This window comes from Plecotus auritus, assembly GCF_963455305.1.
Source record: "Plecotus auritus genome assembly, chromosome: 8".
NCBI classification, from domain to species: Eukaryota; Metazoa; Chordata; class Mammalia; order Chiroptera; family Vespertilionidae; genus Plecotus; species Plecotus auritus.
In genome coordinates, this window is record NC_137782.1 from 43,899,660 (window position 1) to 43,923,694 (window position 24,035).

General features: G+C 51.5%; 1 protein-coding gene across 1 annotated transcript in view; it reads left to right on the forward strand.

The window, feature by feature from the left end:
- The window catches only part of ZNF516 (zinc finger protein 516), a 49,162-nt gene extending 25,510 nt beyond the window's left edge, over nucleotides 1-23,652 (forward strand). The window contains exons 2-5 of the mRNA XM_080684829.1: nucleotides 5,829-7,253; nucleotides 13,398-13,502; nucleotides 14,334-14,401; nucleotides 19,511-23,652. Of these exons, the coding sequence (XP_080540955.1) occupies nucleotides 5,829-7,253; nucleotides 13,398-13,502; nucleotides 14,334-14,401; nucleotides 19,511-19,570 (1,658 nt within the window). The 3' untranslated portion in view covers nucleotides 19,571-23,652. The remainder of the gene's footprint in view (nucleotides 1-5,828; nucleotides 7,254-13,397; nucleotides 13,503-14,333; nucleotides 14,402-19,510) is intronic.
- The last annotated feature ends 383 nt before the right edge of the window (nucleotides 23,653-24,035 follow it).

A 24,035-nucleotide genomic window follows, 5' to 3' on the forward strand; every position in this document is an offset into this window, starting at 1 on the left:
TGTTATGTTTTAACCGGAAGACTGGGAATCTACGAAATTATAATAAACACTAGAGGCCTGATGCACGAAATTTGTGCAAGAGTAGGCTGGGCCTTCCTTCCCCCGGCTGCCGGCACCGGTTTCCCTCTGGCACCCGGGACCCAGGCTTCCCTCTAGCCACCAGCAGGCACCTGGGACCCGGCTTCCCTCACAGCCCCGGCTTCGTCAGGAAGGACGTCCCGTCTAATTAGCATATTACGCTTTTGTTATTATAGATGAAAAGGAGACAAACAACCATAGCCATACAATAAACGACAGACAAACAAGTGCGTTGGCTGGTTGTCTGGAGTGAGGTCGTGATGAGCGAGGAGTAGGAATGAGGCTCTTCTTACCCAAATGCCTCTTCCCACCAGGAACCACCTGCTCCCTGCGCGCCCGGCCATGCAGTGGCTGCTGCAGAGCTGCAGAGGGCTCCTCACAGTGAAGTCCCACCTGCTATTTTTAAAGCTATAAATTGAGCAATGACAAAGCACTTTTAGAAAAAGTATTTCCGCCTTCCATCCCTCTCGCCTACCTGCAACACCACTAACGCATAGCAAATCGCACAGGAGAGAAACGACGGCATTGCAGGCATCGTGGGAAACCCCGGGTGGTGGGGTCACTTCTCTGCTCGTTCTCAGGCCATAGCGATGGAGGACTGAGGCCACCTCATGCAGCGATGTGGACGGTCCGCCCTGTTCCTGGGGACTGATGTCCGTTTCCCCGTGCCGCTCGGTGACAAGGGCTCGCTGGCTCTACCAGTGCTTTCTCCTGGCAGCCTCGCCAGAATCCCGATCTCGGTGACTCCAGTTCTTTGTCCTGTAGCGACCCCAGCACCCCTCAGTCTTGGCACAAGTAGAAGTGCCCAGAGGTTTTTTAGAAAAGTCAGGTGAGCAGGCGTCTCCCCCAAAGGCTGGTTCTTGGTCTAGGCACTGACCGTGGAAATTTCTGGTCGTTGATGGTTCATGCTCTTTCCAGATGACTCTGGTGTGCAGCCAGGTGCTGCCCTCCAGGAACCACTCATTTATTCATCCATCCACCCACCCACTCACCCACCCACCCATCCTTCCCTCCTGTCCCGAGTGAAAGGCAAAGTTTGTGGCAGTCCAGCCCCCTTTATAGAGGAATAGTTCAAGTCCCTGCAGTCATTCTTCATATTTTAAAAAATATATCTTTATTGATTTCAGAGAGGAAGGGAGAGGGAGAGAGAAAAACATCAATGAGACATAATCATCAATCGGCTGCCTCCTGCATGCCCCACACTGGGGATCAAGCCCACAACCCGGGCATGTGCCCTGACTGGGAATTGAACTGTGACCTCTTGGTTCATAGGTCAATGCTCAACCACTGAGCCACACTGGCCAGGCCATTCTTCATATTACTTGGTTTCCAGAAATGCCCCCCTTTTCCCCCTGGCAACCTGTTCCACCTACCCTGCCCCTCATCTCTCCTGTCCTCAGTGTGTGTCTGTCTCAGAGCTGCATCTGGGCTCTTCCAACTACATGTGCTCATCCGTGCCCTTGCTTCCCTGGCTATGGCTGAGGATGCTTTGGCTCCATCTAAAACCCTGGGCTGTGGCAGCTCACTCTGAGCTTGTGGTCCCCTAGGAGCCTAGAGTCTTTTTCAAGCACAGCTTTAATGACAGACCTTTCTCTTCCTGTACTTTCTGTTCTCCCTTATCTTCTTAGATTTGAGCCTTTGTTCCATGTTGTTGAAAACTTTGATCTTTGGTGAAGGTTTGGCTGTCCCTCTGAGCTGAGTGTCCGTTCTGGGTCTGAGAAGCTCGTCCAGTCCCAGTTTTTCCTCGAGGCCACTGATTAAAATGATGGTGGGCTGTGGGAGGACAGACGCCGGGGCACCCTTCAGGGACTTTCCTCCTCTTCCATCCTGGGCGGGCCTGGCTGGGCTCCCAGTTCTCCTCAGTGTTCTAAACCCAGCCATGTCCTGTCCCCCAGACGGTCAGGAGGTCCCCTGAAGGACCCTTTCAATAAATGGAATCACACTGTACGATGAGGGGCTTTTCTTTTGTACTGCTCCTAGATCCCCCCTAAACCTGGGATAAAAGGTTTTGAAACTATTCTTAGTTTATAAACCAGAACACCGAGACACACGGAATTTATCTAATCTGCTTTCCCAGCAGGTCAGTTACAAAATACGTTTTGACTTGAGTTACAATTTCTGCAAACTGCGACACAGTGCGGTGGTGACAGGTGCAGTAAGGAGGGAGCCCTGTCGTGCGGGCGTACCAGCCTGCCCTTCGGTGTGGCGCACAGCCAGCTGCGTGGCTCCATGCTCTGTTACACGATGAAGGGCCTGGAGGAAAAAGACACGTGTTTGACCTGAGCTTACTGGGTGGTGGTAAAGGGGGTGTGGGTGGGTAACGCCGTGTCCCCACGCCCCTCTGTGTCCTCAGAGCAGGACCTCAGCTGGGCAGTGTTCCCTGGGGGGCGGTCCTGGGGGCTCTGTCCTCACGGGTAGCCTGGGAGGTGAGTCCCTGGAGAATCCGAGTCCCTGGGTCCAGCTCCCCCTGCCCCCTCTTTATGCTCCATCACAATAAAAACGTTTAAAAAAAGGTGAAAGGGGAGTGATTTTTTCCCTTGCCAGGTGCCGGAATCACCGTGTCAGTATCTCAGGGGCAGCGCTGTATTTGCATATTGGAGATGCTGCCTCAGGGGTTCCAAACATTGAAAGCCCCTAACTCACCCCCAAACCTCCAGGGCTGGTGGGGTTCCAAGGTGAGATGCGTGTGCAAGGTGAGCCCGGTACCCCCAGCCTTGGGGTGTGGGTCTGGTCAGTGCTAAAACCACATTCAGGAAGGTCCTATTTAGAAAGAAATGGAGTTTTTAAGGTGTGTGTGTGTCACAGAAATTATTGGGCCAAAGAGAGAGCAACCATAGAAAAACGACTGTGTATGCGAGTGTGCATGTAGGTGGTGCATGTGTATGGGGTCACACACATGCTGCATGCTTCCTGCGGGCTCGGCACGTGCTGCAGCACCCGGACAGCAGTGCAGGTCCTCTGAGGCGCCTGTGCCCACAGGGACACGCGGGCCTTCCTGAGCCTCTATTCTCAGGATGTCACTCAGCCTCCCGGTGAAGATCAAGTGTATTTGTCTGCTGTAAGCACGTGATGCTGTGCTCAAACTCCTAGCCGTCCTCCTTGTGATCTAATAAAGTGTTTGCTGCGTGTCGCCTCTAAGGCAGCTGTGTGTTCATGGAGCTTGGTGACCAGCAGGAATGGCTGGACAGCAGTGGGGGCTGGGGATACTGCTGGGAGGGGAACCTTCTGTGCTGGTGGGTGGGGGCCTGGCCTGCTTATCGGTGGTGGGGGTGGTGGCACAGAGTTCTTTGGGAAGTCCACCTTGCGGATGAAATGACCATGAATAAATTGGAAATGGCACCGAAGAACCTGGAGCAGAGGCCCTGAATGCTGTCCCCTGGGGGCCAGCAGGGCAGCACTCCTCTCGGCCTGCCCGGACCTGCCAGTGCTGAGGGCAGCACTTCACAGCCCTTCGCAGCCCCTCACTTACGGGTTCATTCCGGTGCCTTAAGGGCCTCCAGGTCGTCAGATGTGGGGGTTGAGGGGAGGGAGAGCAGGGGGCAGGCCTCGGGTGCTTCTCTGAGTTGACCAGAGTCTGCTATTGAAGGTCAAGTTCACCAGTCCAGTTGACCAGAGAACCTCACTTAGAAAGGGCCCTGGGAGTGATAGGCGGGCCACCTGGTATGAAGAAGCACGTTGCTACCCCGTGCCTTCCCCTCTCGCTCATTCTGATCTCAGATTATCCATAGTCCCCATTCCCGAGTGTCCCCCTGGAGTTAGCTGGCCACTGGGGAGTAGTCTTTCTTCCGGGTACCAGTTTTCTTGGGTAACACTCTGCTGAGCCTGGTGGGGGACTTGGTATGTTATGTCTGTTATTTGCTGTCCGTTTCTTACTTCGTGTCTCCATCAAAGGCACTGGAAGTTCGGCTGTGATGTTTGATGCTGCTTTTTGGGAGCATGATGCTTGGGACTTGGCAGGAGCTTTGCAGACCCCCCAGAAGTGCATTGTCAGATGGCACAGGCCTCATGGCCCAGGTTGGAGACTCCACCAACAGCGCCCCCCGTGTGTTTGCATGAGTCCATGGTCCTTCAGTATGAGAAACACCAGCTTCCCAGCCCCAGACGCTGCTCTGTGAACATTTAAAAGTGAATTTGACACAACAAGCAGCAGTCTGAGTTAATCCAAGGCCAGGGGCCTTCCCCTCTTTAGTTCCAGGTGGAAGGCTCCTTCCATCAGGAGGGCTTGCCAGGGTTGCCCGCCTTCTGAGTGGTCACGGGTACCACTTATGACAGATAAGCGCACTTGACTTATCGTTAGCTTTTTGGAGCCGCGGAAAGCATCCCTCCTTGACTTGGTTCCTCACCATTTCTGCTGATTATAACATACAGGTAACATGTTTTATGTGGACATAATCTTTTTAAATTGCTTGTGAGTGGCTCACTACTTACCTGCTAGTTGGAAATGAGCCTCAGCTCCGAGGACACGGCCTCTGAGAAGGGTGCTTTCCTGAGGATCCCTTCTGAATAGTGTGGGGTTCCCAAGTCTCAACTCCAAGAATATACTCAGGTACTTAAAGAGCATTCTGTGTAAACAGACCCATACATTCCAAGAGAGTGTTAAAATCTCCAAAACAATCTTGTGTAACAACCGACAGTACTGGGCTTCTCACAAGAGAACACCTAATCTTAACCCAGTGGTTGGCAAATTTTTAGGGACCCAGGTTTAAGGGACCCAGGTTTAAGGGACCCAGAAACATTTCTTACACCTTCTAAATGTTGACTCCTAGAGTTAAATAAACCCAGGGCACCCGTGCAAACTGAAGACGGATTTTTTCTTAAGTTCTGTTGAATCTGCTTGGTCATCATCAAGTCCGATGTTGCAGAAATTGTAAAACTTCAGCTCTGAGGCCAGACCAGCCACGCTCGGCCATGATCTTACAGTATGTAGCGTCCACCTGGGGAGAGACGAGGTTGGTCACACCAAGTCCTCGCACGGAGGCAAGTGGTCCACGTGTGCCCAGGCTGGACCCTCCAGGTGCAGAGAGCTGGGGATGTGTCCAGGTGTCTCCCCAGAAGGGTGGGGATGAGTGGCTTGACTCGCCCCTTTACTTCATGCCTGTGCAGGTGAGTTGGTGTCAAGGTTTTGGACTTGAACGTCGGACCATATAGGAGAGAGTTCTAGGGACCCTTTTGGGATCGGGCCAGGTTGGCCTATAGCAGTTGATGAGGCAGCCAGGACCCCTTGGGCAGAGTAAGCTGTTTTCCCGCCGTGCAACGTGACCACGGATTGCATATTCAACGTGACCACGGATTGCATATTGGCCTCTGAGTTTTCTCACCTTAACACGGCTGGCTGGGGGTGATCCTGCAGCCCCCCAGTAGCCCCAGTTTGCCTGAGTTAGAGCCTTGGAGAGCCTGGGAAGTCTGTGTGTAAGGAAGTGCATTTCCTGGTGTTTGATGAACTAGTCTCCCTGTTAACTAGTGACTCTGTTGTTACAGGTAACTAAATATCCAGCTATTTCATTTTCCTCTACAGTCGCCTGAATCATTTAAATCAATTGAAAAAAAGACGCCCCGCCCCAAATGTCACGCTGCCCTTGGTGGTGGCCGGCTCCTTGCTCCTTGCAGAGCACAGCGGGGAGCCGGCCAGACTCTGGAGCGCTCTGATTCCAGCCGGGCACCTTCTCCGCGCCCAGCGCCTGGTTGTGCTTCTGTACCTTGTTCTGTTCTGATGAGAAATGGTAACTTCACGTTTTACATTTGATCCTCAGGGGCAAAGCCACACAGCCGCCGCTTTTCTGAAGACGTGGCTCCGCTCCTGCTCTCCAATGGAGGCCAGAGTCACAGCCTTGGACACACCCTGCCAGGACAGGACCCCGGCGGGCCCTGCGTGGAAACAGCAGCCCCTGCGTCGGCACGTGAGGACCGCAACAGGGAGACCACCAGGAGACAGGAGCTGCCTCGGTTTTCTGTGGACTTGAAGATGCCTGCGTGCCACCCCAAGCAGGAGGTCCGCGGCTTTAGGGACGCCGTAGACTTCCCTTCGAATGCAGGTCAGGCTTTTCCAGAAGGAGCGGCCCTGCAGCTATCCTCAGAAAGCCCGGCTGGCCACCCCAAAGAGAAGCCCTGCGATCTGCACAATAAGGAGCATTCTGGGGGCAGGAGGGCGCCGGCCCCAGACCTGATCCCGCTAGACCTGAGCGAGCGGTCGACCCGGGACAATGCCAGCCACAAGGAGCTGGCCTCCTCGCTGCAGGCGGCGCTGGCCGTGTACCCGTGTCCCTACTGCAGCCACAAGACCTACTACCCCGAGGTGCTGTGGATGCACAAGCGGATCTGGCACCGCGTCAGCTGCAGCTCCATGGCCCCCCAGTGGACGCAGCCCAACGGCTACAAGAGCATCAGAAACAACTTGGTTTTCCTCGTCCGGAGCGGACGCACAGGCCCCCCGCCCGCCCTTGGGGGCAAAGACTGCCAGCCTCTGCCCATTGCTAGGTTCACGCGCACCCAGGTGCCAGGTGGGGCGCCAGGGCCCAAAGGCAGCTCCTTGCCTCTGGGTGGAACCACAAAGGCCACTGGCATGCCTAAGAGCCGGGAGGGCCACCTGGGGGGCTCCTGTGCGCTCTGGGCAGCCGGCTCCGAGAGGCCTCGGCAGACCAAACTGGGCCATGGCCCAGAGCAGCACGGTGCCCTGGCCCAGCCGCCTCCGCCCAGGTCGAAGCAGGAGGCCGGCCCCAGACCCGGGCCTGCAGCGGGCGGTGGCTTTAGCAGAAGTGCCACCCCCACACCCACTGTCATTGCCCGGGTGGGCTCCCAGCCTCCGGCCACCAGCAGGCTGGGGGACAAGTATGTCATCGCCCCAGTGGGGGCCGGCCTGGGTCCCCCAAATAAGCACAGTGCCCCGGATCCACCGAAAGCCAAATTGAGCCCTCAACCTCAGGGTCAGCCGCAGGTGAAAGACGACGGGGGCCCCGCTCTACCTCCCCGAGAGCCCTCCTCCAAGGCCGGCCAGGGCTCCAGAGGGAACACAGCCCCGCAGGCCCAGCCCACTCCACAGGCCGTCAAGCAGGAGCCAGCGCCTGAGGGCCACGAGAAGCGCCTAGACATCCTCAATATCTTTAAGACCTACATTCCAAAGGACTTGGCCACGCTCTGCCAGAGCTGGGGGGCCAGCGGCCCTGCGCCCGAGCACAGAGGTAAGCTGTGCTGTCCCTCCCTTTGTCCCAGCTGTGGCCCCAGCTGGCTCCCCCCGCCCTCCAGCTGGGTGGGCCGCCTGCCTGCTGGCAGCATCTAACCTGTGGCCCTGGGGCTGCCTCCCGGGATGTTCATTTGGAAAACAGTTCCACCTCGTCCACGCTGATGTTGACAGGAGCAGGCCGCCTCCATGGCACTTCACCTCTTTGATATTTTAAGCAAAGTTTCGACAGATGTTCATTGTCCCTTGTTAAGTTTTATTTTTATACGCATACAGTGGAACCTCGGTTCTCAAACTTAATTCGTTCTGGAAGGCTGTTCAAGAAGTGATGTGTTCGAAAACCAAACCATTTTTTTCCCCATTGGAAATAATATAAATTACATTAATATGTTCCAGACCCCTAAATGATTCCCTGTTTTAACCTTTCTTATTCCGATTACTCTGAAAAATTAGCTTCTATCATGCTTTGCAATTATTTCTCTTTGAAGCTCTGTCACTGTTCTCACAACCTTCCTTTTCCCTTTGCTGCTATTACTAACCTTAGGACCCACGGTGACTTACTGAATATATTTAATAATAATAATGAGCAGCAACAGAAGCAAAAATACCCTGAAAATATTTCACAGCACAATTTCCCGAGATGCTAATAACATGAGGTTTAGTGGTAAATTGACTCAACTTGTGCATTCTCTCCTTTGTTTGTAGCTTGAGAGACACGTGACTGATCATACAGGTATTAGCATGAAAGGGTTGTTGGGTCGAGAACCGAAGTTTTGTTCAACAGCCAAGACATTTTCCCCGTGAACAACTTGGTCGAGAACCGAATTGTTCAAGATGGGAGACATTCGAGAACCGAGGTTTGACTGTATATAATTAAAAAAAAATATATCTCTATATATATCTCATCAGTGTGCCAGCATTAGTAAGCAAAGCCTCTGTAGACTAGAAATATACCATCTAAAGTTTGGGGAATGGACTTTTGCTAGTTCTGGAAAAAATATTCCTTAAATGCTTATTTCCTTTCCCACCAGTCCCTCAGTGTTGACACCTAACAGCAATAACAAGGAGTTGCCAGCAGGTTTTCACGTGCCCCATTGGGTATGATGCCCTTGATCGTGAGTTGAAGGTCATGCTCACTGCACACCAAGCACCTGGGAAGTCTAAGTGTTTCCCATGAAAAACCACCCAGACAAACCCACCCCTGTGGAGTCTGTCCCTGAGTTCTCACCTTGGGCGGTCCTCACCGGCTTTGGACAGAAGTGTCCATCTGGCACCTGCACTTTCTCTTTTTACACCTGCACTTTCTTAAAGCATATTCCCATTTACTGTGACCTTTGAGAACTTGCCCCTCAACATCCATTAAGCTGGAAGCACTTTGGGGGATGGGGTTCAGGGTTGGTGAGGTCATGTCAGCAGAGAGGCACCCCGAATCCACTGTGTGATGGCACTGGGCAGACATGTGCATGTCTAAGTTAGTTTCTGCTCTTCTCCTGTGACGTTGGGACCTGCCCGGGTCCACAGGCACCTGAGCCACCTCGGTCTGGCCAGTGATGCCTTTGCTTCACATTTACCCTTAGAGAAAAAAATGGGGTGTTTCTCGACTAGGAGAAAACTAGGGCGTTGCACAGTCTTGGAGACTGTCCGGTGGAGCCCGCATTGCCGGCCGGCCTCGGCTCCCATTCTGAAAAGTACTGAGCCCTGTGGGTCCTTCTCACATCACAGTCAGCACTTCCTGTGAACTTTCCGGAGTGGGGCCGACGGCCTGGGCGCCCGGAGATGTTGCGAGGCTTTATGCTGAGTGTCGTGAGATGCAGTGGGTCCTGGTTAAGGTTCTCACCCTGTCTCCCGGCAGCGTTTGCACTTTTTCTGGTCTCAGTTCCATTGAGCGAGCTCGACACAGTCGGCCGTAGTTTCCAGCCGTGCAGGTGATTTGCTGTGTAATGGAGTAGAAGTACATAGGTCAGACTTTGGGATCTGATACTGGCCTCAGTTCTTTAGATACAGATTTTCTTGGACTCGAAAGTGAGACTTTCTAGACCCAGGTAGCAGGTGAGAGTCGGCGGGTGCCTGTGCTCCTCGTCCCCTCCCGTCCAGTCCTTCCCCTACTGCACCCTCACGGCGCGTGAGCGACATGTTCGCCCCGTAACCGGACCTGCTGTTGAGTTAGTTCAGCCCCGTGGCTGCACGGGTGACACAGACCCACACCAACATATCACACCCACCCTTGGGTCTCCCGTGCTGCTCTGCGGCCTGCTTGTGGCTTTTATTGTTTCCCCCCAAAAAAGAGAGTTTGAAGTCAAGGTTTTAATAATTTCAGGTGACAGAGATAGAAATACAAAGGAGCTTGACATATTTTCCTTTTTCTTAAAATTTTAAAATATAATTGGTCCTAAGGCTTAAAAAAAGAAAGAAATTGTTTATTTTTTAAATGTGAAAAGTGCTCAGCCTTCCGTGACGCACATGTGCTCTCCCGGATTACCCTCCTCACACACACACTGACATAGTCAGGACTGAGAGTTTCCCTTCGCTCTTACGGGGTCGCTCAGGGGAAGGTTTTCAGTGCTTCTCCACCAACAAGTGCAGTTGTAGCATCAGAGCCTCCTGAGCGTGGGGAGGAACTGAGACCCGCTTCTGCAGGCTGCTACGTGAGTAGCCGCCCGGCAAGGAGGGACCCGCCACCCCCAGGTGACCTTTTCCTCTGCTGGGTCCTGGTCTCAACTCAGGGACAGATGAGAACCCGCCAGAACCCTTCCCATGACAGTGCGCTGCCTTCTGTCACGGCTATCATACTCTCCTGGGGCCCCGCTCCCACCCAAGCACCCCAAGCTGGAGAGGTTCCCACAGTCTGACCTATGTACTTCGCTGATTCCTTTTCCTCCTTTGCAAGTTTGTTTGTTTAGGAAGCCCTCAAGGTGTTTGTTGTGGCAGAAAGCCATCCAGAGCCTGGGTGTGGTCTGACTGAGAGGTGAGAGGTCCCTGGGGTGACGGGAGTGTAAATGTCCTTGTTACGGAGACTGCCTGTTACTGCAGCTCGGGCAGGGCCGTCATCACAGACACGTCACTCCACGTGCCAGTAACCGCCCCTTCCAAGGTTTGCTGTCCACTGTGGCTGCGCCCGCTCCTCCTCGACCTGTGGGCAGTGGACCCTTGCATCCTGAGTCTAGGTCAGGGGTGGGCAAACTTTTTGACTCGAGGGCCACAATGGGTTCTTAAACTGGACCGGAGGGCCGGAACAAAAGCATGGATGGAGTGTTTGTGTGAACTAATATAAATTCAAAGTAAAAGGGGAGAGCAAGAGAACCGGATAGAACAGCCGGATCCGGCCTGCAGGCCGTAGTTTGCCCAAGGCTGGTCTAGGTTCTCTCCTAATTCGTCTCGAGTCCAAATCACCTTTATTCTCTGAGTCTGTGGGCACTCTGGCTCTTACTTTGTCACCTGGTGCATTCGCTTTATGTCTCCTCCTGGGGAGTTATCTGTGAGCGAAGGTCACCCCTTGGTGTGCTGGCCATCGATTACACCTATAGCGTCGCCTTGAGCCGCGGAAAAGAATCCTTGGGAGAGAATCTTCCCGAGGAGGAGGAGAGCGTTGTTGTGTCTGTGATGCTGTTGGCGCTGCAAGTGAGATTCTGTGATGTTTTCAGTGATGTTTCCGTTCACACAGCGCGTTGCTCTCAGGCGGGGTCTAAAGACATCAGGTGTTTTCAGAGGGGAAGACAGTTCTCAGAGACCTTTCCCCACACGTTTCAGGTGAACGATGTTTGTGAAGAAATGATAGTCTGGAAGCGCTGCCAAAAGAGGAAGGCATTATGAGGAAGTGATGCTGACCCTTCCCTCGGGCTCGCCGACTCACCCGTTACGAATGGAAAAAACATGTTCCACTGTGTGGCTGCCAAGTCTGGAAACGTGCCTATAACACGAATGGTTTGTTGATAGAATAGTAATAAAATAACAAATCATCTGTGTTTCCAGACTTGTGGCTAGCCAATGGTATATAATAATATGGGTTTTAGAATAAAAAACTAAAGGCAATGGGAATGGGATAGTGCTGGATAGAATACTATGTAAGGTCTTTCTTATTCGCACTTAAAAATGATCCTTTCTATCAGGGATGCAGTAATACGATGATTTGAAAGACTGTGCTTCCTGGGCCTGAGTCTTTCAGACAAGGGTGAGCATCTGACAAGGGTTAGCGTCCCTGGAAGGCTGGCCAGGCCGCTTCCTCCCCTCTGACTCCACTTTGCACACCTCGGGTTTCTGGATTAGAGTGTTAGTGCTGCGGCTCACCAGGTGGGCTTCGATTCTAATGAAGTTCATAACCTTTTGATGAACTCAGAATTTTGCAGTAGCTTTGGCATAATATTATTGACCACAAAGGGCAAGAGTCCTTTCTTTAGGAAGTAAAGATAAAAAGCTCTGGCAGAATGCGCAGGGAAGCGTGTATGTGTGTGCATGTGTGTGCGCGCGCGTGCATATGTGTGTGCACGTGTGCACGCATGCTGATGCATCCTTAATTAAGGAAGTGAGAATGGTGAGTAGAGGAGTAGTTTGGATAGGAAGTAGCCAGCTAAGAGGTTTCCTCAGGGAAAAAGTGTTATAATGACTTGTGTATGAATGTGACTTCAGACACAAGTGCTGTGCTGTCTGTCACCATCGTTAGCAGGTGTCTCGTGTAGGCAGGGACTGTGCATTGGAAGCAATCTGATGGTGCCTGGGAAAACGGGACAGCCATGGTGACTGTCAGAGGAGGTTTCCACGGGAGCGCCTCTGGGTGGTGGAAGGGAGTGGGGAACAGTGCTTTTTGAGTGAGAGTTTCCTGGACCCAAATGAGGAAGGAAAGGCGTTCCTGAACACAAAGCCAGCGGTGCGGCCATTTTCACATTGGATGTATGTACAGACTCAGTGGAGACGTGGGGGCGGGTGTGCCGGCCCCTGCAGGAGGGCCTTGCTCAGAAGGGACAGCCCTCCTGAGCTTTCCCTCCACCGATGTGCTTGGTGAAAACTCTTGGGAAGAGGAGCCGGCGGGTGATAGCTGAAGTTGCTGAGTCATGCTTTTCTTGTTGTACGTTGCATGGGCACCTTGCCAACGTTAGTGAGTGGTTTTCCATTAATGACAGTGGGATGAGTGTTGGTTACAATGTGTCTTATGCTTTTTGCGTTCCTGCACTGAGAACTGGGTGGGCAAGTTCTTAAATTTCTCTAAGGCTCGGGTTAATGACTTGTTAACGTGAGAAATCAGACAGGTCTGCCTGCCGGTTCGTGCCTTTCTTTGCTTCTTCTCTCCATCAGCGCTACCTGTGACGGATCAACGATGGCGTGTTGTTTTATCTGTGGAGGCGTCTGAATTGGGAATCGTGACTTGGGTTCCGGTGATTTGACTAAGAGCCTTTCACACTAAAATGTCATTCATACCTTCAGTCCATAAACAGCTCACTGAGCTTCATTTAAAAATGTGTTGCTTCAGAGGTAACTCTTCCTAGTGAGCAGTTTTGTGTCTTGTTCCTCCATTGAGTTGAGTTACCATTGAGCTCAGGGAGGCCTCTCTGGAGCCACCATTCTGTGAAAATTAGCCTTTTCTTCAAGACACCGTAACAGGAGAGGTATTCAGATGAGTGAGCGTGTCGGCCTCCCTTTTCCGAGCACAGCTGACTGTGTTTAGGATCAGAAGGGAACTTGAGGCCAGTGCTTCGGCCCAGGGCCTCATTCCTAGGTGTTCCCTGTGGGCTCCATGGGGACAGCGTGGGGCACACAGGTACGGGTCCAGTGGGTGAGGTGTTGATGGCTGGGCCCCTGGCCTGGGGCCTAGCATATCGACCGGGGACGGGTCCCGGCCCTGCTGCCTCCGAATTCTGGCGCCCGGTCTGGCCACCCGGTGTCACTCCGATTTGCTTGGTGTGCCGCTGACAGAACCTGAGAAGGCTGGGCGAGCATCCAGCTGCTCGGAGCCACACCCCTGACAGCCGCCGTTTCGGGCTCATCACGGGAGTGAGTTTAATTCGCTGTAATTCATGCTCGCTCGGGGCCCCACCTGTGCCTGCTCTGTCAGAGGAGCCTCAAGGAAGGTAGCTCCCCTCAGGTCACATCAGACAGATTAATGATGGTTTCCTCTCCCCTCCCCCGTCTGCACCCCTTGGCCACCGCCACCCAGGGACGCCCCGGACGCAGGCCCGCCAAGGAGACTTCGTCTGCGTGGAGTGCGGGAAGTGCTTCCACCAGCCCAGCCACCTGCGGGCACACATGCGGGCTCACTCGGGTAAGGCTTGCCCTGTCCCTCGTCCCTCTGTCCCTCCGTCCCTCCATCCCTCCTTGTCCCCATCGGGTGTGGGTGTCCTCTGCAGGGGTTCATCCTCCACAGTCGTTGACATGCGGACACCTAGGCCCCTGTTGGGCGAGGGTGACGCGTCCCCTTCTGTGATTGTGCGCCAGACTCTCCTGAAACAGTTTTTCCTTTGCATCAAGTGCCGTGTGGTTTAATTGGAGATAAGCCTTTTTGCAAATGTTTCGTTTTAATTAGAGAGTAGACTCCTCAGAACTGAATATGCGAACGAGCAGTGCTGCCACCAGCACTCACGGAAATCAAAGCCGCTTTCAGTGTGACAGGTGCTGGGCCCCCCACTGGCCCTGCCGTGTGGCCGGGCCCCTCCGGAGACACCCGTGAGGGATGCGGACCCCAGGCTCATAGGAACGCGCGGCCCCGAGACCATGTCAGGCTGAGAAGCCGTGTGTCACCCACGGGGAGCGGGAGGCTGGAGGGTCCGTTCTCAGAAGTGTGAAGGATCACACGTAAGCCGGTCTGATGTGAAATGACAGGGGCCAAATGGTAAGTAAGGCAGGAGGAGGGTCCCTTCCCACAGGCTGGTAATTAATGTTGTCAGTGACGGCTTTCTTCAGCAGCCGAGTCTGAATTAAAAAGGGCAGTGGCCCCGGGCAGCAGCATCACAGCCTCTGCAGTGAGTGTGATGGTAAATTGGTATTTTCCAGCCGTGGGCCAGGCGCTGGTGTCTTTTTGTGTGAGAGTGCTTGATCTGTAATGGCCCCGATTACTGCTAACAGATTACTGCTAACACTCCCCTTGTTCCCACAGTGGTGTTTGAGTCCAACGGCCTCCGAGGTGCTGAAGTCCACACCACCTCTGCGGATGTCCCCAAACAAGTAGGTCTCCGGACGGGTGTGACGAGGAGGTTTGGGTTGCAGCGAGGTAGCGGGAGCATGAGCCGAGGTGCTCTCTCGGGACAGACGTGTTGACACCTTCTGGGCTTGGACGTGGAGCCCAGGCCTGCAGGACAGCCCAGCTCAGGGGACTGGAAACTGGGAGGGTCATTCAGCTGCTCGAGGTCTTGTTGGGGCTGTGGGAACTGGGAGAGACTGGTGGGGCCCGAAATGCTTGACGTTCACACGCTCTCACCCCGGGTGCTTTTATATGTTTTCTTGAGTAGAAATTATGCTTAGTCTCCTCTCTTAAGACCCATATTTTTGTATTACTCCGTGTCCTCCACATCACGCACTCTACCGCACAGCCATGGTGTGTAAAAACACCCGTGTCCATGCATATGTGACCGTGCTCCTGTGGCTTTTGTATGCGAACCACTCAGTGTCCGCATAGCATGGCGGAACTCTTGGAACCAGCAGTGATGGGACCGTGTGCCTTGCTCTGCAGTGGGGACACACACATCGTCATTGGTGGGCCCCTGTGCCATCCTAGGCTGAGAGCACATGGTTCTAGAGCTCCCCTTCCTTGTCCTCCTACAGAATGTCACAGCCACACTCTCGTTCTCCCATCAGCATTTTCTGTGTAACATTCTTGCCTTAGGATGTTCTGAAACTGCGGATGCTACCATTGTGAATGCACAGGGGTGTGTTTGCCATCAGATAAACATTAAGGCCCATCAGGTGGTGAGAGGGAGGAAGGGCACCCTGCCCCTGCCCCTTCCCCGGGCAAACACAGCCATTGGAGGCACCCTGCTTGTTGACGATGAGGGGGATTGGGATGTCAGAGGGACCGCAGTCATCCTCTAGTCTTCTCACCGGAAGAAAATGGTAACAGGTGACAGGGCCTCACCAGAACCTCCTGTGAATGAGGGACTGACCTGCCCAGGGTCTTCCATTTTTAAATTTATTTCTGAGTTTTTAGAATTCCTATTGTTGTTCAAAGCCTGTCTTCCCATGTCATGGACAAAATGCCTTCCCGTTTGTTACCATGTTTTACTAAGTGACTTCTCTCTCTTTAATAAAACCGTAGTTTTAGAATGTCAAGCAGTTATTTCATGATGCTGTGACAACTTATGAAATAAATAACAGCTTGCAGAATGCTGAATTAGAAGATTTCCGAGCACATGTGACCTCGGCTCGAAGCACTGTCCTTTTTAACAGAAATCAGCCCTGGTGACAAGAGGCACCGATGCGTCTGTGGGCTGCGTCTCAGCGAGGTCGTGTCATAATTGGAGAATTACATATTGAGATGACACCATGAGTCAGTCCAGAGGGTTCCTGTGTGCACAGACGACCCATTAAATCCACCCGAGACATGGCTTTTCGATGCGTGTTTGACAGGGGTGGGAGCCCAGGCAGATAGGAATAACGCAGTGAGTCTCCGGGAACACACACCCGTTTATTTGCTGCCTATTAATTCTGCGGGGAGCCTCTTTAAAATGCTTCTGTCATGGGGAGAAGTAGCTCAGTAAAGCCAACCACCCGGCCTGTGTTTTAAATCATTTCTGTGTTGCTTATAGTTATGCTGGGATTTCTTAGCAGCGTGAGTCACCCTGGACTCTGACGGAGAAAAGATGCATTTACATTGTCTCTATAAAACTCCGTTCTGCTATTTTATACTTATTACCCACTAACCGCCCGGTTCCGGCTCACAGTGACTCAGGGAGGCTCTCAGTGGTCAGTGTCCTCCTCGGGCTCAGGACAGCGGTCTCTCAGGCCGTGACGGGAAGGCGGAGCAGGGTTCACACGCCCCTCCTGTGCGGGCAGCTCGCTGGCTCGGTGCCGCTTTGGAGATCCCGGCTCTGAGAGCACTTCGGGTCCTTGCACGCGAAGTAGCTCTTGTTGGTTAATCACTGCATGTTCCGGTTCTTGAGGGAAATTCCATTTTCCTTAACCTTCTTTGGAATTGAAGTGTCTGCCAGGATTGAAGTGTCACCCGAGAGATGGGGTGATGGCATGGTCGGCTCTAACTCCAACCTTCTGCCTGGTAACGTCGCCCAAGTCTGCCATCCATAAAATAAGGACCGCAGTGACACTTCCTGTGTTCTTACTGTGAAAACCGAAATAGAAAGTGGGCCGTGCCTGGCACACTTCAGTCATAGCTCTTGTCAGTTATTCTAAAAATGAATGGCCGTCTTTACCGACGGGAGGAGACTCGTGTGCAGGGCGAGTCCTCGGGTGCTGCGCATGTGGGTGAATGGGGATGCACACCTTTCCCCGTGTACACGTGCCCGTCGCTGCTGCCGGACGAGCTGGGACGCCGCTCCGTGCCTCTGTGCTTTGCTTGGTGTCCTCGGCCTGTCCGAACCTGGCAGCGTGCTTGGTCTTGTTTTGTTTCGCAGGCTGTTTGCTAGTTGCCCCTCACGGGGAGGAGACAGTGAAAGATTAGTCTGGGAACGGTGTTGTCAGCTTAGACGTTTCCTCGTGCGGCTCTCTGTTCAGAAGACCGCGTGTCGGTGGAGACGTCATCGTTACATGTCCACCCAGAGGACAGCTGCCCTTGCCCTGTCAACACCTGAATCTTCTGTGTTGGATAATTCTAACGCGTCCTCACACACCTGCAGCTCAGTGAGACGGTTCCCAGCAGGCGGTCCAGGCACATGGGCAGGAACTGACTGAAGTCAGTCAGGTCAGAATGAACACGAGCTCCAAGGAGAGGTGAAGTGACTTCCTTTGTATGTGGTTTCGGCTGTGATTTCTATTCTGTACGTCCTCTGGTTAAGCCTCTGCTGTGTTACAAACATGCACGTGGTGTGGGGCTCCCAGAAGTGCAGTCATTGCTTCACAACACACTCCTCTGATGGGCAGTGTGGGCGGGTCCCTGAGATGGAAATTCAAGTTGTGGATTCAGTAGTAGGGCTGCCGGTGGGTGGTTAGTGGGCGCACCATCTATTCTCTGGGTGTCTCATCCTTTTGCTTTATTGTGAGCGGGCTTGGGCACTGGAGGTGAGGAGCTGTCTTTATGGCGAAGCCTCCATAGCTGTGGGGATAATTCTTCCAGTTCTTGGGCACGAAGCCACTCACTGTTTGTGCTTGTGTTTGATGATAATTCTCTTCACAAAGGTAGCTAAGAGTTCAAGCACAGTTCTAAATGGGGAGCAGTTTATGCCTGTTGTCACTTGGATGATGCTTTGGCATATGTTTAGCATCATTAATTTCTAGTAATCACCAATTGTCATCATTAGCAAGAACCTTGTTGAAAATGATATGTTGCAAAATGGGTATCATTGTCCTATGATGTTAGGAAAAAAAAAACAACTAGAAGGGTTTCTTAGTGTTGTGGAGAAATGTTTTTTCCATTAGAACTGGTTGTGAAACATTAGAAATTAAAATAAAGTTTAAAACCAAGAAAAAAATGAACCCTGTCTCCCCAGCCTCCTGGGCTGGGGGTTTAAAAGAACAGGCTAATTTTTGTTAAAATGCTAAAACTGGAGTTTTGATTGGTTTAGATTCTTTGCTAAAGTTTAAAGACTATGATTCATATATGATTTCTTATTATTCTAAGTGTTATTTTAAAACAGTCAAGCTGGGGGAATAATTCCATTAATCAAAATAACAGGAAATGAGAAAACAATGGCAACCTAATTTGTCTCGTTTTCAGCTGTGGATATTATAATGTGGATGACGGGGCCTCACGTATGTTGGAGTATTTGGATGCAGGCACAGTCCCTTTTCAGTATCACTGTTGGGTTCTCAGATCCAATTCCAGAATTCAGTTCATTCGTCTTGGCAGTTTTCTTCGTCATAAAACCAAACAAACATCTTGAAACACACGGTCCATTTTTCTCTAAGAATGACACACTACAACACGACTGTCACTGGTGAGTCATCCCAGGTGACCACAGTGACAGGAGCCCTGCCTGTGTCCGGCTGGTTGGGTCCGGGCCGTGATCAGTAAGGTGCTGCGTGCAGAGTCATTAGGTAGCATCACACCACCTCTGCCAATGGGAGCCTCTTCTGAAGGCCAGCTGCCCTCTGAGGGCTGAGGGGTCCCTGTGTGTGCTGGGGGACAGGCTTGCTTGTGTGCGTGCTGTCAACCCCCGATGTGAGCACAGACAGGGTCCCTTCCTTATAAAGACAGAAGGGGAGGAGCAGACCTCATAGAGTTCGAGAAGTCAGCATCCATCCCTAGAACATTAAAATGCCTCAGAGAAAGGTCGTATTTCTTTCAGTGACGCTGCAAAGCCCACACACTGCAGGAAAGAAACGCCTGCTTTTCTAAAAGCACTCTTCTCATTTTCTGATAACGCTTTATAGGAGGGAAAAAACCCCAAAACAGCGTGTGTGCGCTCAAAATACCCTGTGTCCTCTTCGTGCCTGTATTTCTGACGCCTCTGTTCCACAGCTGTGTTTTCCCCTTTGCCTGCTTTCGCAGGTGAATTCCATCCATGCCTTAAAACATGTAGGACTTAAATCCTGTAGGACTGCTATGTTCAATAGTAAAGTGTCAGTTTTAGTGAATCAGCATGTGAAAACGACTTTCTCAAACAATGAGATGCTATTTGAACACCTCCCTTCAATTATAGAGAGAAATGGGCACCTGTGCATCTAGATTAGGGGGCTAAATTTAACAACCTCATTACTCAGGTTACCTAGGATCTGCAGTCTTCCTAAACCAAATGTGTGTAGCCCTGGCTGGTGTGGCTCAGTTGGCGGAGCATCGTCCTGTGCACTGAAAGGTTGCCGGTTCCATTCCTGATCAGGGCACATACCTGGGTTTTGGGTTCGATTCCTGGTCAGGGCACGTGCCGGAGTTGCGGGCTCTGTCCCCAGTAGGGGGGCATGCAGGAAGCAGCCTATCAATGTTTCTAATCAGTGTCTCTCCCCCTCTCCCTCTCACTCTAAAGATCAATAAAAACATTTTTTAAAATGCATCCTGCTTGTGTGCAGAGAGCTACAGCTGAAGTCAGGGTCTTCGCTGACCCAGCGAGGCTACTCTGCGAAGGTCATTGTTTATGTTCTTGGGTGTGGATAAGAAAATCCATAGGAAATATGCACTTAGAAACCCAAAGGTAGAAATGAGCTGTTCTGTTGTCTCCTTTTCTCATCCAGGGGAGAGACCTTTCTAACCCAGACACCGTCCAGACAGTGCCTCTCAGAAAGGGCACCTAAAGACTCGTCTCCAGCGAACCCCGGTGCCCCGTGACAGCCGTTAGCAGTCCCCTCCTGGATGTCCCAGCTGCCTCCCAGCAGAGACCCTGACCACCCGCGCGAGGAAGAGTGGCCGCCCTCCCCACCCGCCACCCCTCATCTTAGACCGCTGTGCTGGCCCGGAAGCTGCAGGGCGAGGCCTCTCCTGGTCGGACGTTGAGGAATAAATAAAGACGCTGAACTCTAGAACTCCATGCAGATGTTCCGAATGAGTATACGTGCTCATCGACCATGGTCCCACGTTTCCTGTGATAGACGGTGGCGTTGGCAGGCACAGCAGGAGCGCACGTCTGTGCTGCTCGCAACGAGTGGAGACACTGGAAAAGAGCTGCTCACGCGTGTGGGACTGAGTGAAGCCGTGTGTGCAGGACTGTGGGGCGATGGTGGGCTGGGGTTGAGCTGACACAGTGTTACTACTATGGCCTCTCCCGTCTTAGTGGGTATTTATGTGGTGAATGAGACAGGAAGGAGGGGGCGTGCAGGTGCTGTGCATACCAAGCTGGGTGGGGCGGGGTGGTGGCCAACCCTCCCTGTTCCACCGTTAGGTTAGGTCGCCTCCCCGGGGCCCTTTGCATCCCCATCACTCCTTTCTTTCCTCCACGCCTGTGCTCAGCGTGTGGGTGGGAACACGGCCATGGGGATGTTTCTGTTCTGCTTCCAGAACAGAGCTAGTTGAACACTAAGAAAAGCAGGCTTCTTTGTTTATTCTCAGGACCTCTTGTAACAGGGCTACATTCTGCAAACTGCTCACAAAGGAAGGCTGCCCGTTGTAACGCCATCCAGGTCTGGACCATTTTGGTCATGCAGGAGAGCCCTGGGAGACTTGGGGGCCCATCACCCTGAGCTGGTGCTCTGGAACCTTCTGCTCTCTCTCTGCCCCACCCCAGCAAGTAGGCCTGTTTCTCCCTGGGCCTGGTACCCTCCTGGTGCCCTCCACAGGACGAGCATCCTCGTTCCCAGAGCATGGAGGTCCCCAGGCCCCTGGGTGGGGTGGGCGGCTCTATATACCTCTTCCTCAGTCATGCAAATGCAAGTTTTTGTGGTGGGGTTAAGGCCCCCAACAAAGGATCTGAAATCCTGCAGTGTACGCAGTGAAAATCCTATTCCACAGATACAAATATTTTCTTTTCTTGGTACCGTGACACTCGGGTGATGACGGTAACCTTTCTGAGAGTTTCAGACGTTTGCACATAGGATTTTATGCATTATCAAAAGTTACTGCTGCCTTGAATGAAAATGTTCTGTGAAATTTTTTGCAAAAGCTTTACTAGGTTTTTTTTAATTGTGAAATTTTGTAAAGGCAGGAAGTGGATTAAAATGAGCATGCTAAATATATTTTTCAAGAAAGCAATAATTTTACATGTACAGAAATTACCCTTAACCTTTAATACTGGTGAGAGCGACAGTTTACTTCATACCGTAATGGGTTAGCGCAGTTTTTGTAGAAAATGGGCTTCTGATACAAAGACTTGTTTAAACACACACACACACACACACACATACCCACCCACCCACCCTAAAGTGTGTTTCTTTTTGTTCTAATGATTTGTTGAATTATTATATTATTATTATTGTTGTTATTGTTATTAGTTAGTGTTTGGTTCTGGATTCTACTTGTTACTGAATTTAAATTACTTGACGGTTCAGGTTACTTTGCAACACTTGGAAACAATGCAATGTAACTGGCTAGTTTATATATATATGTATGTGTGTGCGTATATATATATATATATATATATATATATATACGCACACACATATATACAACACATATACATATGTATATGTGTGTATGTATATCTAAGTTTTTACTTGTTTTTCCTGATATTCTTACACCAGATATGTACCAGAATGACCTGTCTTGTCGGTGTAATTGGGAATGTCCTTGCAAATACGGTTACGCGACTGTGACTGACTGTTCTGTAAAGTTATTTTGAGCAGATACATTATGTTGCAGATACATTCCTCTGTTCACCTTAGAAACCACAATGCCTTTCTGTTGACTTACGTTTGATCATTTCGATAGTTTTTCCAAAGTGATCATTTTTGCATTTTCTGGCTTTTTGTTTCTTGGCTGAAAGTGAAAGATGACAGTTTAGGAACACACAGGGGCTGGTGACGTAGTCCTGGCCTGCATCTCTGAGTTCTAGTTATTAAAGAAAGTCTGTACCCAAAGTGACACGGAGGCATCGTGTCCCTTCTCACTGCTGGAAAGCAGCACCCAGGAGTCCCGCTGGTGCTCCGAGCTGGGCGTGTCTTCCCGGAGACTCTTCCCTGGGGAGCCTGGCGGGCTGAGGGGTGGTTCCTGGGCATTGGCAGAGGGTGAAACCATAGTCAGTGCAAATAACTGTGAGCTGCAAGGAGACCCGAAATCAGGTTTCTACTTAATGACACAGACGGGAGGGGACCCCCGAGAATGCCACCCTCTGAGACACGCCGTCTCCGGGCCTGACTGTGGTTGCTTCTTCCACTGATCATCAGTATTGTATTGGTTTGTGAATGCCTTCCTGTCAGCCCTGCCGTAGTATTTAATATGATATGTGTTTTCTTATTTATTTAGCCAATGTGTTTTAATTTGCTTTCCTTCGAACGATGATTTCCGTGTGATCTCTCCTGTAAGTCACCTCTGACTGTTCCAGACTTTTCTACTACCTCTACCGATCTGCTGTTTCCTCGATTCTTCACAGGATTTTACAGTGTTGGCATCTAATGTGACTTGGACAATAAAGGGTTTGGTTGTCTACTTGCAGCTTCTCCGTGTGTGTCCCCGGCGCTGCCAGTGGCTCCTGGCGTGGCTGCCGCTTGCTCTGCTTCTCCCGTTCATGTCTCCTACTCGTTGTCGCCTTCAGATAACACACAGATGATGAGCTGATAGAGATCTTTCAGGTTACTCACTCGTACTCCTTAATTTGAAGAATGAACATTTCAATTGTCTGAAGAATCGGCTTTCGGGCAGGTCCACTGCTCGGTCACTTTTCCGCCTGCTTCCCGGGCGTGCGTAGAGCAATCTTAGGTGGACAGCTTCCACCTTGGTCAGAACACAACACACATTTTCAGGCCCATTGGGTTTTGCCGTTTTGGTTTTGGAAAGCATTAAGTGCTTTAAGGGGTCCCCCCAATAGTTATTTATTTTTTGAACCAAGAGAGACACTGGTTTCTTGAGAAGAAGGTTTTCACAGAGATTGCACTGGGAATCCACCTGTGGCCACCTGGTGAGAGAAGGATGGTGGATCTTGCCCAGTCTGGCCACTCTGCCACAGGGCCTCTGGCATCCCACAAACAGCTATGCAAAGGCAGGTGGGCCTAGTGACTCAGCACCCCTGAGGGTGTACTGTTGGGTGCCGCAGGGAGCAGGTTGCACCTCCCTAGGGTGCCGGCCTGCTCTGGGAGCCTCCCTTCTTCCAACCGAGAGAGAGTGTGGCTCCGAGGATGAGTGTGAGCTGCATCACAGAGGGGACAGCAGCCTGTCTGAGCACTTCCCGCACTTTCACAGACACATTCCTTCTTGAAAACAAAGCCCCTCCCCGTCCCCTGCCCCCACCGCAGAGGTTTCAGGAGTGTGCCAAGGAGAGGGACCTTGTCTTTGTACCAGTGTACCTTTCCCTCTGAAGGTGTCTACCTGTAGGGAGCGCACGTGCTGCTTTGCTGATTTTGCCTTTGCTGAGTTCTAATGGCAGAGCATTTAACTCCCTGAGCAAAGAAAGGAAACAGCGACAGGCCAGGGCTTCAGGGAGGGTTCCCACACACCCAGAGCCCCGCGCGCCCGTGGGCAGTGACGGGGAGAATGTTCATTCTTCATCAATCTTGCTAATGATACTTTGAGGCAGTAAAATGCAAAAGACCATAGAATTTGTATTTCTTTTTTTAAATACAGTTTATAACATTATATTTTGTACTCTTTATATTAGAATTTGTAACTAGATTGATGTATTTAACTATTTCTGAAAAAAAAGTTCAATGTTTCAGTTGTGTGATAAAATATTTAGATAAAACATATTCTATTGGAATTTGAAATCAATAAAAACGTCTTGGCGTTCTTGAGACTTGTTAGACCTTTTTCCCCTAATTTAGAAAGTGGCTTAAATCCTCTGGTTTGTTGTTGTTGTTGTTGTTGTTGGCTGAACACGCACTGAAGGGATAGTGGTCTTTCTTTAGGCAGACGCCTTTTCAGGAGATTCACAGACTAGTTCATCGAGAAGGATGCCAAGGTGGCCGGAGCACTTTCTTCAAGTCTTCTGTGGACTCCAGGATAGACACACTTAAGCACATTTTTTGGAGGGTGACCCTGTGTTTCTCATTTCCCCCAGGCCATCTCTTATTCCCCACACAAAGCCCGCACACTGCTCTTTGACTGACTCCGAGGAAAAAGTACCAAAACCTGGGGGCGGGGCTGGGCTGGGGTTGCCAGGGTTCTCTGAGTAGAGAG